Source organism: Limanda limanda, chromosome 16 (genome assembly GCF_963576545.1).
Source record: "Limanda limanda chromosome 16, fLimLim1.1, whole genome shotgun sequence".
NCBI classification, from domain to species: domain Eukaryota; kingdom Metazoa; phylum Chordata; class Actinopteri; order Pleuronectiformes; family Pleuronectidae; genus Limanda; species Limanda limanda.
Window position 1 is genome coordinate 16,683,209 of NC_083651.1, and position 15,966 is coordinate 16,699,174.

A 15,966-nucleotide genomic window follows, 5' to 3' on the forward strand; every position below is an offset into this window, starting at 1 on the left:
CTCAAAGGCTATAAGCTGCAGAGAACACACAATGTGAATGTGCTGGAGTGCTCTGCCGGGGGGCTGAGGCCCCACTTATGTCAGGTTCAGGCCCACCCCCACCCACCCCTGCACCCCACCCATCCAACAAACCCCGGCGGCCACACACAAACACTTTTCTAAAGAGAAAGACGACGGCGGCGGCGGCGAAGAAGCTTTTCTCACACCAAAAGCATGTTTACCCATTCTGCAGCGTTATTTACAAGGGCTTTAATGGAGGACATTTACACAAGGTGTGCAAGCGACCGAAATGCTCCATGTGCCAGATGAGGGCAGCCCTTAGGGAAGCCAGGGGAAACAATGCCAAATCTCCTCCTTCTGCCCTCCTCTCCCCTGCCCCTTTTGGCACCCTCCCCTGTCCTCCAGTGAGAGGCTCCAAGGAGGGAGTGGAGGGTGGGGGGGACCCGGGAAGGTTAATGTGCCCACTTTGATCTTCGTCAAGGCACACTGAGTAAGAATTAATTTACATTTCAGATGAAAAGGTTGACAGTATAAAAAGGCATCTTGTTTCTGGTATGTGAGAGCTGTGTAATAGGCCAGGAATTTGAGAGAGGAAGTCGTGAGGAAACAGAAGGGATAAGCCCCTCTCCTGCCTTTACTGGGAAAGAGATGAAAGGAAAAGAAGGATCTCAGTATGCACTGTTCTCCTGAAACATGGGGACCAAATGCTGCCCAAACTTTCAAAAGCTTTCCTCTATGCATTATTAATTAATTATTACTGTTTCGTGGGCCACTAATTGAGATCAAATAGGTGTTTCACAAAGATGCAAGGTTTTTGTGCTTTTATTCCTTTTTCTCCTTTTGAAAAACATAGGAAAAATGGGATTAATTTTTCCACCGGAAACGGGTCCACCGTACATGAGAAAATTCCAGGAGGTCTGCATTTGAATGTATGAAGAGCTTCAGAGGAAAATATAAACATTTTATTACCTGACTGTATGCAGACAGCGGCCCCTTCCCGCTCCTTCTTTATTTGCTTGAGGTTCTGCCGAGCAACGTAGCCCCTCCAGGCTAGAGAGAGAGAGACAGTGGGTGTGTGAGATTGCTGACCTACCTCTGTGAAACAAAATAGACGGCATATACTACACAAGATCCCACTTCAAAACACTGCTAAACCAGGTGGCAGAGGGATGGATCCCTTTGAACTCTCTGAGGTCTTATTGTCTGCTCTCTGAAGCATTGCTCTTAACCCTCGCAGGTCAAGCTCTGGTTATCAAACTCATCTCTTTTATGAAGAGTTGCCGACGTATAATAGACTCGAGGTCGTTAAGAATCCAATATAATCAGAATCACTTTGAATTGGCACCTGTTTAATTGTTGCAAGATAAAAAAGAATGCTGTATAATTTTTTTATTTAAATCAGAATAATTCCCTCTCCAGTGTACCTGACTGGATGATGATGGCGCCGTGTTTTCTCTTCTGCTTCTCTTTTCGGTAACGTCGGGCGCCCAGCCAGCCTTTAGTGTACGCCTGCAACACCACGACCCGAGCGATCACCTCCCGCAGCAGCAGGTTGAGCTGCTCCACATGGTAGTACCTCAGAAACACCTGACAGGACATGAAGACCAGGTCAGAACGTCCCAGTCCTTTAGTTCTTTGAACTGACACTCACTGGATTAGACAGTTTTTTGCCTCCATAGCATGACTTCATTTCTTTATCATCTGCCGCCTTTCTGTTTGTATTGTTCCATGTTTTCTTTCTCTTTAACAAAAACTCTTGATCACATAAAATGTTAAAACTATGCTCAGGTAAATGGGATTTCCATACACAGATTTCTTCACCGTTTTAATTCTCAGGTGTAAAAACTTTACCTTTGTTGTCCCCAGTACCCAGTCCTCTAATTTGGCCCGCTTCAAGATGGCAACCGCGTTCTCTATGCTGGTGTCGGGCATCTGGTGAGCCCGAAATGCAAGATAGTAATATCTGTGAGAGGAGGAAAAAGAAGGAAAGGATTCACAATTTGATTCAATTTAATATTTATGATCAGATCATGAAATAAAGTTTAAAAAAGGTTTAAAGTTTTAGTTTAAGGTTTCACTTTACTATAATATTTGTGTCTTTTTCATCTGTTCCAAAAACCCTTTGGCAGGAACACAAAGACAGTGTAACCAAAAAGTTGAGATGAAAGTGTAGCATATTGTGGGAAACTATGTTTGAGACATGAGCAGCAATTAAATATTCAGGCATGTTTTCACTTAAATAACATTATGGAACTTTTACGTAATAACTCACAGCACATAAACGTAAGAATAGTCAAAAGTTGTAGAATAGTAACATTAGAAGTAGACATTTTTAGAAATACTCTTGTCACACGAGGAGATTGAAACCGTTGTCATGTCTGTAAGCTAAACATGAACTTAATATGAATCTACCTTCCCAACCTCTTAACTCATAAAAAAGCCAAAATGATAAGAATTCCCAAAATGTTATTATTATAACTTAAAATTTTACCCAAATGCTTATTTTGTCCGAGTCTGCCTTAGTAAAGTATAAATGTGAAATTTGGGATTATTGGATGACTATATAATCCAAATGTGATTTTAAAGAAACCGGATTATTCCTCAGTTTTGTCATCTTAATCACAAACATGTGGCTCCTCCGCAGTAAAGGACAACGGTACGGAGTATTTTTACCTGACCATGTTCAAAAGAAGCGACAATGAACTATGCATACAACTATATTGTAGCATCACAGTTAGAAAGTCGGCTGCTCAGTCTGAGGAGAAAAACGAGCCGGACTGAGACATGAGTCTGCAACAGAGGCCCATTGTTGCAGCTCTTTTGAACAGATCATCGTCTCATATTTCAGTGACCACAGACGATGCCCATCAGCCTCGGCCTATCATTGTGCATCAGCTTCCTTGCATGTTTTATCGTTGACGCTGTCTGGATCTGTCCCATGATCCTGTAGTTGTAGTTTACAATATACCAGCATGGGACAAAGTGGCTCTGACTGTTTGCTCAGAGGACATCAAGGCTGCAAAACTACTGGTTAATCTCTTGGGTTCTGGCGTTGGTCAAAATCGAAGAACAACAAGAAGAAGAGAAACTTCTTTGAACTCCCCGTACCCGCCTCAGTCTACAGCCTTTCATTCTAATTCCTGTTGATACCTGTTATTTCTTTGATGGTAAATACAAAGCACTGCTTGGCAACATCAGACGAGCCTTTGATATGAGCGCACAAATTGAAATCAGTTTTCACTAAAGGTGCAGTTTATCCATTCTGGTCTGTTTGTACGACTTCTGCGAGGCTCAGGTAGGATGATATGGATTCAGTGGTGAGGTTAAAATGTGGTCTGAAGCGGTAACGTACACAGACACACACAGACACACATACACAGACACACATACACACACACAGAAAATGTTTGGACAATTGGGTACGGACTTTCTCTGGACTTTGCCTTTCACAAATGACGAACGCTACAGGCGATTGTGCTGGTCAGCTCTGTTCACACAAACAGAAAATGTCCGGCACATTGAGGTGAGGGTTGGCGTCTGGCCGGCACAAGCAACAGACAGGACATGACGTATAAGTTCCATTGCAGAAACCAGCGTCGGCTCCTGTGGCAAAAAGCTCTGGGACCTCGTTGTCTCTTTCCCAGTTGACATCTTCTTTGGCATCTATGTGTATGGATCCTCTTTTTCATCCTGATATATTTGTTTTATTTTTTCCCCCTAGTTTTTCATCTGTCACATGTGATAAATATTATCAAATAATCCACTTTATCGCAGTGATTCCTCCGGCCAATATCCTACTTCATTCATACATGGGCTCACATGATGCATAGTTTTTACTAGGGCGCTGACGGGAGAAACTCCAGAGAATCTCCGAGGTAACTGACTCGGAAATTTGCGTTCTCACATACAGCCCCTCCTGATAATTTCAGGGGAATATCCGGAGTTCATCTATAAAAGCAGCTATAAAGTGTTGTGAGGAAAAACCATATGTTCATTCAAAGAGCAAATTTCTAAAGCTTCACTAAATCAGTGAGACTGGCCGACAAAGTTCCTTCTCTCCTAGAGGCCACAAGCCCAAGTTAATTAAGTGTTACATCATTTTAAAGTCGGCACATTAGAAGAGGCTGGAATATTTTTCAAAGGAAAATTGATCGGACTTAGGTTTCCTTGAATTTTCCCCACAGACGTGTCTAAAAATGTGTGTTGGTTTTTTTAATGTTTAGGTTTACTACTTTTTAAATCTGAACACAAGTGTGCAGCATAGTTATCAGATCCTGTCCCACGTTCTAATAACAAAAACAACACCCTTACATAATGACCCCCTAATGAGGAAATCTTGTTTTAATTGTGTTCTAATATATACCAATGGGACGAGGAGACTACATTAGAGCTTTTCCAGGTCACTGAGTTAAAGAACAAACTCTTTATGAATAGCAAAAGGAAATCCATTAAAATGCATCAGCCCTTATAATCACAGTTCCTCCCTGTTTGAGTTTTATCCATATTCTCCAGACTGGAGTATCCACCCAGCTACAAGAGTTGTAGGATTTAGTCTTGCACTATCACTAATGACTGCCAATTAGTCTGCCTCTTGCTCTGCTCAACTTGTACCCCTATCTAATTAAAGAACCTGTGTTTTTGTGTGATGCAGAGCATGGCTCACTTGTTCTGCACTGTCTCCAGGGTTATGACGGCGCTCAGCATGTGTTCGTGCCGGAGAGAGGATGTGCCTCCACGCCGCTCTTACCTGTTGACGAACTCTTCGAACAGGATGCGGTGGGAGTAGCCCTGTCGACGGATGTTCACCGTCTCCAGGATCCCGGTGTAGCGCAGCTGCACCATGACCCGCTCCTTGCAGAAGCGCAGCGCCTGCCGGTCATCGTTGGGTTTGATGCAGCGCACAAAGTGTGGCTGACCCACCACCATCTTAGACAGCAGGTCCATCAGGGAGTACTGCAGGAACACAAGGAGACAACAGTAAACAGTGGGCAGGGGCAAGAACACAAGAGGGCGGTTAAATTAATTCACATTATCAAAGTCTGGTGCTATAGCTCAGTCGGGAGGATTTGCACATCAAAGAGAAACCGACTTCTTCCAGACGAAAATGTGTTTCATTATAAAGTTTAAGGTGAATAGTAACTGGCAGGATTAATCAGTCCCGATGGGATTGAGCAAAGTTTTTCATTCTCATATAACAAATGTAAATAACTGAAGATTTTTGTAACTTGGGGGCAACAGAAAATGATTGTACATCATGTCCTGCCTCCTGCTCTATCCAGGTGCCATCCCTCGCCTGATATGAAATTTCCTGTTGTTGTGAACACATTTGACCTAAAATGTCCATTCCAACTTTTTCAGACACTGCAGGGACTAGGGATCAAATCGGGCCACCTACTTATCCAGCAGACATGGATTCAAATTAGAATGGATTGGGAGAAGAACTTTTGAATACCTGATAAAGTGACGTCCTATTTTGAGTCCCTTTTAGCTCATGTATGTTCTGCACCAACTTCATATTCACTAGTATCAACTCAAAGTAAGTATATTTATATTTCTGAATGTATATCTGATCTTAATTTGGTGGGAAGCTTGTTGTCCATGTGTTCCTCCAGAGAACTTGCTGTGTTTGTGCTGTTATTGCTTTGTTCAAAATTTTTCATCATGAAACAATTAATGTTTATTTTTAGGAAAAGCAACATTGAGAAAGTACAATCAATCTCAAAATAAATGTATCAATATTTGGGGACATTATTGTTAAAAAATTAAAAATATTACGAAACTTTGACTACGATCAAGTTACTGTGAGTTTTAATGAAACTGAATAGTAGAATATCTTATATTTCTCTAGCTCATGAACACATGTAAGTCTTTAATGATTGGATGTTGTGTGGTAGTTGCTGGGAGAATGAAAGAGATCGTAAACCTACACGAAAGTAGGAGGCAACCGTCTGTCTCCTCATGTTGGTGGTTTCTTCTGGGTGCCGCATCATCTCCATAGTGTCCACCTGGACACAAACATTCACACTGAATACGCAACATAGACAAACAGGCCAGACTCAGGCCAGGAGCATCACTGAAAACCAGGCAGATTCAAATGAGACGTCGTTTATTTGCAACCTGAAGTCCTCTGTCGGCTCCGTAGAAATAAAGGTATTATTACAGCAGGTCTCCTTCCTCCAAATAGGCCAGTTGGGAATTCACAGCTGTACTAACTGTGCCGTCTGTATAACACAGCCCCATAAACACTTAAAGCTAACAATCTAGAGAATAATTCGGCACTGCTGTGGGGCATGGGAAAATTGTGGATCGTTCTGAGTAATGAGACTAGCCGTCACAAAGCAGACAGTCATCCTGACTACGACGGATTAACGAGGACACAATATAAGCTTTCTAATGGCCTTCCCAGTTCATGGCTTCATCAAAATTAATGATGCAGTGGATATTTTATGGTAAGTCTACGTAGCAAAGCGTGTATGTTAATACTTGATTCCATCCCATCACAGAGAGAGAAAAGGTACGTCAAACGTTATCTGCTTTACATGAACAGAGGAATCAGATTCTTTGAGAATCCTACAGAGCTCCTGAAATCTGGGGCTAACTTCCACGACTCTTAACCACCTCCGCAAGACTTTAATTTCCAAACTTTTCGTAAGTGTCACTTTCGATCAACTTCTACCGAACTCCGATTGAGAACATGATGGCATACATATTACATCAATCACACCGAGTCGATATTAAAAAAGTCCTTTCTTGTTAAAGAATAACTGAGTAGGTGCTTAGTGGAAGTTCAACAAAGTAGTTTTACTAGTGTTATTTTTTACCCAAAATGATGTCCTATGTTTGTGTCTCACATTACGTATTTCTATAAACTAAAATGATACATCAAAGAAATTTTGTTTATATTAATGTATCAGAATTGTGGCCATTTAGATTTTTTTTTTTTAACAAAACCAGACTGTAATTGAAGATAGAAAAGTGAAACAAAGTTAGTGAAACAGAGTTAGAGTCTCAGTTTGGATTAAAGCTATGTTTGGCTGATTTCAATTAATAATGTATTTCAAGAGAGCGCTGGCAATTTGAAAAGATTCATTTTTAACAGAATTCTTACCTTCAGTAGGTATTTGGGAGACTTAGAGCCCAGCACATGTTGAAGAATAAGATCGAAATAAAAGAAGAGAGAAATAGATAGACAAGAAGTAAAGAAGTTGTAGTTTTTTATGTAAAACAAAAGGTGATTTATTTTTTCCCTTACACAGACTAAGTAATTCAACAACAGGCAAAACTACTTTCACATTCATAAGAAATAAGATTAAACTAAAAGTATTATGTGTCCCCTTAAATAAAGTGAATCAGAAATGAAGTGAAATCAGAAGAAGTTTGTCCCTGCTACTGATGCTCATAAAACACAGTGTGTGTGATCGCATACAAAGTTACTCAAACAAACTCTGCAATGAAAAACACGGAATGAACATGATTAATGACTATTAATATATTTTAATTCTGGTCCTTTATAAGTTACTACACAAAGAGAATTATCGTAGAAGATTATCCTAATAAAACCATCAAGGCCTCTTATTGAAACATGTGCTATAGTGAAGCTGCTGTTTGGATTTTAGAGAAGCTACAAAAAAGTGATTCCAAGAAACAACTTTCCTCTCGTAGACACCGAATGCCAGATGGCGAAGCTGCATCACCACGAGCAAGACAGCAAACATAATAGAGGAGTCAATTAATGTGGAATACTACAGAGCGCAGCTTTTTACTGGGTTTCTCTTGGTGGAATGTCTATCAGCAACAAATAATTTAAAAAAAAACAGTAAAAACAATATGCTATCAGGTGTGATGATTTGTGCTACAGGAGCACACGCCTCACCTTGGTGCGTCCTGAACTGAGCTGGGGGGGCAGAGACCTGGAGGCGGCGGTGACCCTCGCTCTGGATGTCGCCAGATTTCCTGTTTAAAAAAAAAAACAAAAATCAGTTGATATTCAAAGTTTGTAACATCAGGACGAGGTATGAGCGAATGCAACAATTATTGTGAGTGAACTATCCAGCATTTTGTGTGATTTTCTTTTTCAATATACAAGATAAAAAGAAAAGTAAGGTGAACAACTCCACTACTGTATTAACAGTGTAAACGCTCATATGCAGCACAGTATAAAAGACAGTTCGGAAGAAAGCCTAAATCTGAGCTGAATCCCATAGACTCAGGAGTGCAGCTGCGTGCACAGCAGTCCAACAGCCCCACACACAGCCGAGAGGATATGAACGAAGCATATGCACGACAGTCTGAACATTTCAAAGTTTCTGCACAAGATGTCCAAATGTTTTCACTGGCTATATCTTCAGAGGCTAAACTGTGATTAATAGCAGTGAAAGAAGCCTTTGAAGCAGGATTGGTGACATCAAAGTCCTAATCCATGGGTGGCAGGATTTTTATAATGAGTGGGAAGTATCTTAACACATTTCAAAGGGTTTACTCCATGAATAAACAATAGCTGCACAGATGTGCCACACACACCTTTAGAAAAATACGTCTGCAGACACAGGAGGCAGCATTACCAGAGCAGCCGTGTACGGCAAGGAGGGAAACCTTTGTAAGTTTTTAAGATAAAGCTGAAGTGACAGGCCAACAATTGTTCTAGATTTTTCAGCCGCACACAGCCCAACTTCGAAAATGCAAATGTGCAGTCGGCTTTTCTCCATGTAACTTCAAGACTCAGACGTCAGTTGTTGAGGACATGGTCTGACAACGAGCCAGAAACTTAAAACACTGGATCAGCGCCTGCCTTCCTCAGAGGACCCCGCGCTATCAAGTGTGCGGACGCATCAATCAAACACTGGAGAGATCAAAATCAATTTACGATGGATTAATTAACAAGCAGACCACTTCTAACTTTAGACAAAGAATGTTCCTTTTGTGCCAAAGGTTTTGGCGCGAGGCAACAAAGCAATGTGATGTCGCTCTATCTCTCACACACACATACACACACTTGTCTTTCATTAGTTGAGGACACTCGTTGACATTACGCATTCTCGAGCCCCGTACCCTAGCTTTCACCATCACAGCTAAATGACAACTTCTATCCCTCACCCTATTCTAACATGAACCTTTAAACGTCTCTTAAAAAGCAATTTTAAGATGTGAAGAAACACAAACCTGTCCTCACAGCAATGGTTTAAAACAAAAATCTACACAAAATCAAAGACATACATAAAAACAAACACTTGTCATTCATTAGCTGAGGACACTCATTGACATAAAGCAGTCCCTGGCCCTTTCCTCTAGTTTTCCATATCACACCTAAATACCTGCCGCTAACCTAAAATAAAGTTTAACTTGAACCTTAAAGCAAAGTCGGAACTTTCAAAAAGGCCTTTGAAGTTGTGAATATGAGCCACAATGTGTTTGATTAGTTGAGGACACTCATTGACACATTCCCTGTCCCTTACGTTAGCTTTCACTTTTACAGCTACATGCCTACCACTATCCCTTGCCCTATACCCTAACCTAAAACTTATGTTGTGCAGACCCATCAAAGTGCCCCTACAACGATGTTTTAAAGCAAAAATGTGTCCACAAAATCAAACGCACACGTGAACACGCACAACCTTGTACTGTACTTCTGTATAAGGGAGGACAAACAATGCCTAATTCTAACGTTTACCCTAGAAGTAAACCTTAACCCTCAAACAACCCATGGACAAAGTGAAGATGCGCAAAAATGTCCTCACCCAGGGAAGTCTTGGCTCAAAATGGTCCCCTTATAGACATCTGTGCAAGTATGCACACGCTCGCACACACGCACACACTGCTTTATTCAAAACAACCAAAAACATATGATGTGGGAGCAGATCAAACAACTCCTTAAAGCTAGCAGTGATGCTGCTTTTAGCTTTTGACAGTTATCTGCATATTTTTATTTATTTATCTAATTTATTCTGCTTTTAATACATTTTGCGTTCGGCAAACAAACCTCACATGATACTCTGGGAAACATACACTTTGTATATTTGTTACTAACGAGCTTGAAAACGTAATCACAGGTTCAGAATTACAACTTAAAAATAGGAGAAAGTGTAAAATATGGTTACATGGAAATGTGATCAGCTAATCGCTAAATTTAAAGGCGTGCGTGTGAGCCTGCATTATGTTTTAAATCGAGGGGACAGATTTTACATCCTCAAAACAGCCCTTCAGCAAAATCCACACAAAAAAATATATATATACACACACAAAAAAAAGTATGATCTTTGAGAACAGGAGCCATTAAACTGTGTCGGGTATATTACCAGCACACAGGCAGGGAGGGCCCCGCTCCAATTAGCCCAGAGTAAAGCTGGATGGATTAATTGGAGTGGGTCTTGTGCAAATGAAGTGCGCTCTCTCCTCTCCCCATTAGTGCTGCTGGGCCAGATCATCTGAGCACATTTGTCATGATGAATTAGCGGCTGCGGGTGGAACGGGCCCGTGGAGTGTCACTGTGCTTTCACGCCTCTCACTTCCATGACACCATCAAGGGGAGATGAAGGGGCTGCGCCACGATGAGAGAAACTATGACAGTTGTACCTAAGCCGCGCAAACGGCCACTCGCTGCTTTCTTCGTGTATTCCTTGGCGAGTCGTATTAATTCATTCTTCTGGCGGGTTTCGTATCCCCTCCTGACTCCATGATTAGAGCACGGGTTAATAGTCAGCATCCTCAAAGATTTCCGCCTCCTGAGACATGAAACCAAGGGAACACCTGTGATGTCCGGCCTGAAAGAAGACCTTCTAATTTAGATACAGTGGGGGACTTGTCTAATGATGTGGATAATAATTATTCAAACAGAGAGGAGCGAGGAGAAGCCAGATTTATTCTTTGACAGTGGATTGGGTACGAGAAAAAGGCCACATTTGTTTTTTGTTACAGCGAATGGCAGGTCTGACTTTTGTGCTCTGGAATGATGAAAATGAAATGAGGGAGAAGAGACATTTTAATGTAAAAGGTTAATAATTAATAAAGGAGAGCGGTGAATATTTCCCATCAGGTCTTTCTTTCAGTCTTGAGAAACAGGAGGTGGAGGAGTGTCCCACTGATCGTTGTTGCTTCATGCATGTTGCTCTTGGCATGGACTCCCAGGACAAACACAGAGTGGTTTGTGCGTGTGCGTGTTCATGTGTGTGTGTGTGTGTGTATGTGTGTATGGTGTGTGCAGAAAGAAAAAAAAAGACCTTCCCTGGCATCTGTGCGTTCACTTTGAAAATTAAGCCCAGCAAGAATCCTGTAGGAAAAAAAAAGCTAAAAAGCTCAAGCTGGCAGTTGTATTGGGGTTCTATTGACAAGAATAGTCAATGTGCTTGGGATTAAAAAGCAATCCCGCGTTCAATATGACACCTCCCTGCACGCTTTTATGAGTGCCAGTGTGCGCCTTGTACTTCAGAAGCTGTGGATCGAGCTGTCGACACGGGGGACAATCAAAGTTGTAAGAGAGTGCAGCCATCCCGAGCTGAGTGAGCAGAGGCTTGCTGGATATCTCCGCCGCTCTCCCGCTCTCTTTTTGAAAACATGTGATCTAGAAACTCAACTCAGCAACCAAGCAAATGAGATTAAAGCGCCCGTAACCCCCCTGCCAACCCTCGCCTCCACCCTCCATAACCATCTCCGTTTATGCCCAGAGATGGCTCGGGGGGCTGTTGATTTAAATGCCATACACTACTGTCAGAGCAGATCAATCATAAAAAAAGCATGGTGTAATTGGCTTTTAGTGACACAACACAGTGTTGAATTTATCAAAGGATGTTGTACCACGTGACTTAGGAGAAGCGACTCCTCACCATCGAAAATCCCACTGCTGACTCAAAAAAAAAAGAAAAATCTCCAATACCACGATTAGCAGAGAAAATGAAAAAAAAGTATGAGTTGGCGAGTGTGCAAGTGGAAGTCTGGAGGGAGACTGCGGTGTCTGTCCACTGGGATGAAGAAAGAGGCTTCAGCTGGGAGAGAACAAAGAGCTGAGAGTGTCATATCGCTGGGAGAAGCCTGTCACTTCCACACAGGAGCATCTCCTGACATGAAGGGAGACCCAGAGGGTCGGAGAGTGGCAACTGAGGCTTCATGTGAAGATGTAAAACCAATATGTAAATTGTTCCGCAAACATGAAGAGCTTCTCGAAACATCAGATTTCTTACAGGATCAGCTTGTTTCGTTAACTCACACTTTTGAAATTAAAATAAATAAATGAAGACAGAAACTCATGCCAGAAATCGTATCACTCAATAAATATAAGAGGAGTTTGGCCTTTTTCAATTGCCATATAAACATTACAATGAAATTAATAAATTGTCTAAAGCTGCTTTCAGACGTGGACTGAACTCTTACATGTCTGAGTGAGAGACTCCGGAGTTTCTACGGACTTCCTCCGCCTGGCGCCGAGTGTAAAGTCTCAGAAAGTCCACAGAATCTGCAGCAGGATTCACCACGCAGGAGTGGGGGGGTTGATGACACTTCTGAAACATGACGAATGGTAAATCTCTCCGGGTGAGAAAGCTGTTTAGGGAGTTTGTGGTGATAAGAGCCGACGCCGTTATCGATGTGATGTAAACAAAATCATGTGATCTCCTCAGCGGAAATAACACGATGCCTCCTGCCTAAGCCTGCTGCGCCCCCCCCCCATCACCTGGATCCTGTGTTGGTGTTGTGAATGCATCTTAGCAGGGAACCCCCCCGATGTGTTGTTCATGTGTCAAAGGAAAACTGCAATGAAAGTCAGGACCCAATTCTCCGGAGATCCTCCACAGGTCATGTCTGATTGTGATTATTTTCTTCTAATTGAAGTCACTTGCACTGTCACTTCCTCATAAGTCCCACTCCTTTAAGTGTGTTGTTTAATCTTTGCTATGCATTCGCCGATCTGCTTAAGGCTGCTGAAATGTTCCACAGTAAATATGCCTTGAATTATTTAAGTTTCTTTGTAACAAGATTCTCTCTTTATACTTAAGTTAATTAAAAGTAACAGTACCATGATATGTAGTGCATTATATCTGAAGAGATCCTGTTGTCTATGAAAAAGGCTCATCTGCAAAGTAACTAATAATAGTAAATGGATAGTACAATGTTCACCTCGGACATGTACTAGAACAAAGGTATAAGTAAATTGGTACACAAATACAGCATTAGAGTAAATGTACTAGATTATTTTCCACCACTGCAGACAGTAAAACACTAACCAGAGGGCAAATGTTTCATTTTCCTAATGAGACTTGTTCTAGTCATAGTCATCTGCTGTATACGATATTTTTAAGTCACTGATTAAAAACATTCTCAAGAACGTAATAAGTTCCTTAAATCTCTGGATTTTTCAGCCTGATAACATTATTTTCAGAGGCAGTTGGTTTTGATGTTAATATTTCTCTACATACAGCATACATTATGAAGTAAAATATGAAATCCTGCCAAAGATTAAATGATGTAAATCAATATTCAAGACAAATTGAGGAAATACATGTCTCCACTATCTGTGAACTTCAACTTTTCATTGGGAAGCACATCTCTCCATTTTCATCGAGCTCTGACAAAGGACTGGCAGCCTTGAGGTGCAGTGTGTGTGTGTGTGCAGATGTGCTGTGCTACAACCACCAGGGCCAGGCAGCCCTGAGGCTACACACACAGACACACAACACACACACACACATGGAGAGACCCATACTGTGACTGCAGGCTGCCCGGACCCTGGTAGGCCCGACTGAACTCGGCCAATTCAAACAGTGTGATCCCCCTGATCTAGGGAAGGCCCTGGCTCTGAGGAATTTGTCCATGCAAATACATCCCATTTCCTCTGACAAAACACCACCACATGTCCAAGCTTCAAGGACCCACATTCTGCACGGCTCAAGTGGCCGCGCTATTCACCACCTGGAAGCTTTTTACTTTGTGGGGCCTTCCTAGTTTCCTACTGTTCCACAAACATGACCCAGAGACACCAGCATCTACAATCTGGTGTGTGGAGAATAAAGCAGGTCATGGACATCGTGACAAATCACATAAATCTGGACAGAAGGTCTGTGTTAAACTTGAAACTAAACATAAAATAAAGGAAAATTATGTAGAGTAGTGGATTTTTTTATGTTCAGATTGATATGTGGGGTCAGCGGAGAATTACCATTCAATGTGTGTGTGTGTGTGTGTGCGTGTGTGTAGCCATATTTGTCTTCCATCCCAGAGTCAGGCTGCAGGTCTATGAGGGTGTCCCCTAGTGGTGACACAGTGCGGAGGCAACCCAGAGTGTGAAACCACCCTGGTGTAAAACAGATTTCCATCAGATCCCCCCAGATAATGGTAATTTCACAGATAACAGTGAATCTATAATGTGAAGTAAAATGCAAATTAAATCCCCCACATATTTTACCCTGAAGAATAGATTTGTAATTTTCTTATGCTATACTCTATCTCACTGTAAACAGTGCTCCATCTTTTCCAGAATGATAAGCCGGAGCCGAGTGTTTCATAGCTTTTATCTAATGAGATGATCTGCGGGGTTTCGCAAAACTGCAATGAGAAGATTCAACCTCCAACTCCACTGAAACAACAGAGAACAGACGCGTTGCAGGCAAACTTGCTCTCAATGAAGACGGAAAAGAACTTATGCACCGACTGTGAGTTCTGGTGAAGCTTTTAAAGACGTAAAGGTTAAAACGACACGACGCAGTAACAGTTTTTTTCTCTGATGCATCATCGCATCAACTCGATCCGCCAGCGCAGACAAAAGTGCAGTGGAACAAAAAGGAAATAAAGAAGCTTTTAGACCTAACTGAAGCTATGTCAACAAGCAGTAAACAGTACCTTAGTGCACTGACATTAAGTGTTCATTGAATTTGTTTTTATAATGTGCACTCCCAAGAAGCCGTTAATTGCAGAGAGAAGTGGCTGAAGGCTCCCTCGTGCACAACCTGCAATTGGAGTTTACAGACACATCACACAGATTCCTAGTGGAGTCTCGGCTGAGGTGCCTTTTGTGAAGTGAAGCGCCTTTTAATGCCACCGGGAGCGAAAGCAGCCATTTACAGGTCCCTAGAAAGGAAGTGAATCACATACTGTGGCTTAGCTGAAATAAAGGAGGAAGTGAGAATCTGATAATTTAACACATCTATTAGCATTTCGGCTAAGTCAAGTGACCAGGAGGCCTCGGCTGCGGCTAATGACGAGCACATTAGCACCTTCATTTAACTAACAGAAAAGAGGTGGGGAGAGTTGCTTTTGTGTTCTCTAAATACTGTTTCTTCATCCCCCGGGTATTTAGAAACCTTATCATAAAAATATCCTACTGCACCCACAATCTGTAGATAGCATTCAGCACTTGGAAACCAAGAGGGACAGCTTAGTGAAAATAAAAACAGAGCGCCGTGCAGAGAGCTGAGCCTCTGAAGAGATAATGGAGACTGCAGATTTATCCAAGCGCGGCACACAGAGGCTTGAAATGAAGGGGGACCAGGAGGTGCCTGGGAGCCGCGTCTTTAAGAAACCCACTTACCTGAACGTTCGTGGGAGCAGGAGACACCAGCACAATTCAGTGAGTAATACAGTCAGAGCCCGGCATTGTTAACAAAGAAAAGTTTCCATTTCCATTTCTATTGTGGTAAGCGGGAGAATAATGCTCCTGTTAGCGGCAGGGCTTGATATGTTCTAAACTGCTATCTAAATGAGTATGTTATGTATATGTGTAATTGTATCTATATATTTAGGTGTATATGTATGTTTATACGTATCTGCATGTATTTGTATTGATGTATCTGTATATTTATTTGTATGTGTATAGTGTAGGTGTATATGTATGTGTATGAGAATGTGTAGGTGTGTGTATGTTCATGTATATGTGTATGTGTATGTACATATACATGAGTATATGTATACAGTATGTGTATGCGTCTGTATATGTGCATATTTTTTGTATGTTTATATGTATGTACATGAATATTTTTTGTATGTTTA

At 41.7% G+C, this 15,966-nt stretch overlaps 1 protein-coding gene across 1 annotated transcript in view; it reads right to left on the reverse strand.

Annotated features, from left to right (window-relative positions):
• The window catches only part of myo3b (myosin IIIB), a 59,819-nt gene that overhangs the window by 19,361 nt on the left and 24,492 nt on the right, over positions 1–15,966 (reverse strand). The window contains exons 24-30 of the mRNA XM_061088905.1: positions 7,874–7,953; positions 7,109–7,129; positions 5,928–6,005; positions 4,748–4,953; positions 1,852–1,963; positions 1,425–1,587; positions 970–1,050 (exon numbers count right to left, since the gene is read on the reverse strand). Coding sequence (XP_060944888.1) covers positions 970–1,050; positions 1,425–1,587; positions 1,852–1,963; positions 4,748–4,953; positions 5,928–6,005; positions 7,109–7,129; positions 7,874–7,953 — 741 coding nt within the window. The remainder of the gene's footprint in view (positions 1–969; positions 1,051–1,424; positions 1,588–1,851; positions 1,964–4,747; positions 4,954–5,927; positions 6,006–7,108; positions 7,130–7,873; positions 7,954–15,966) is intronic.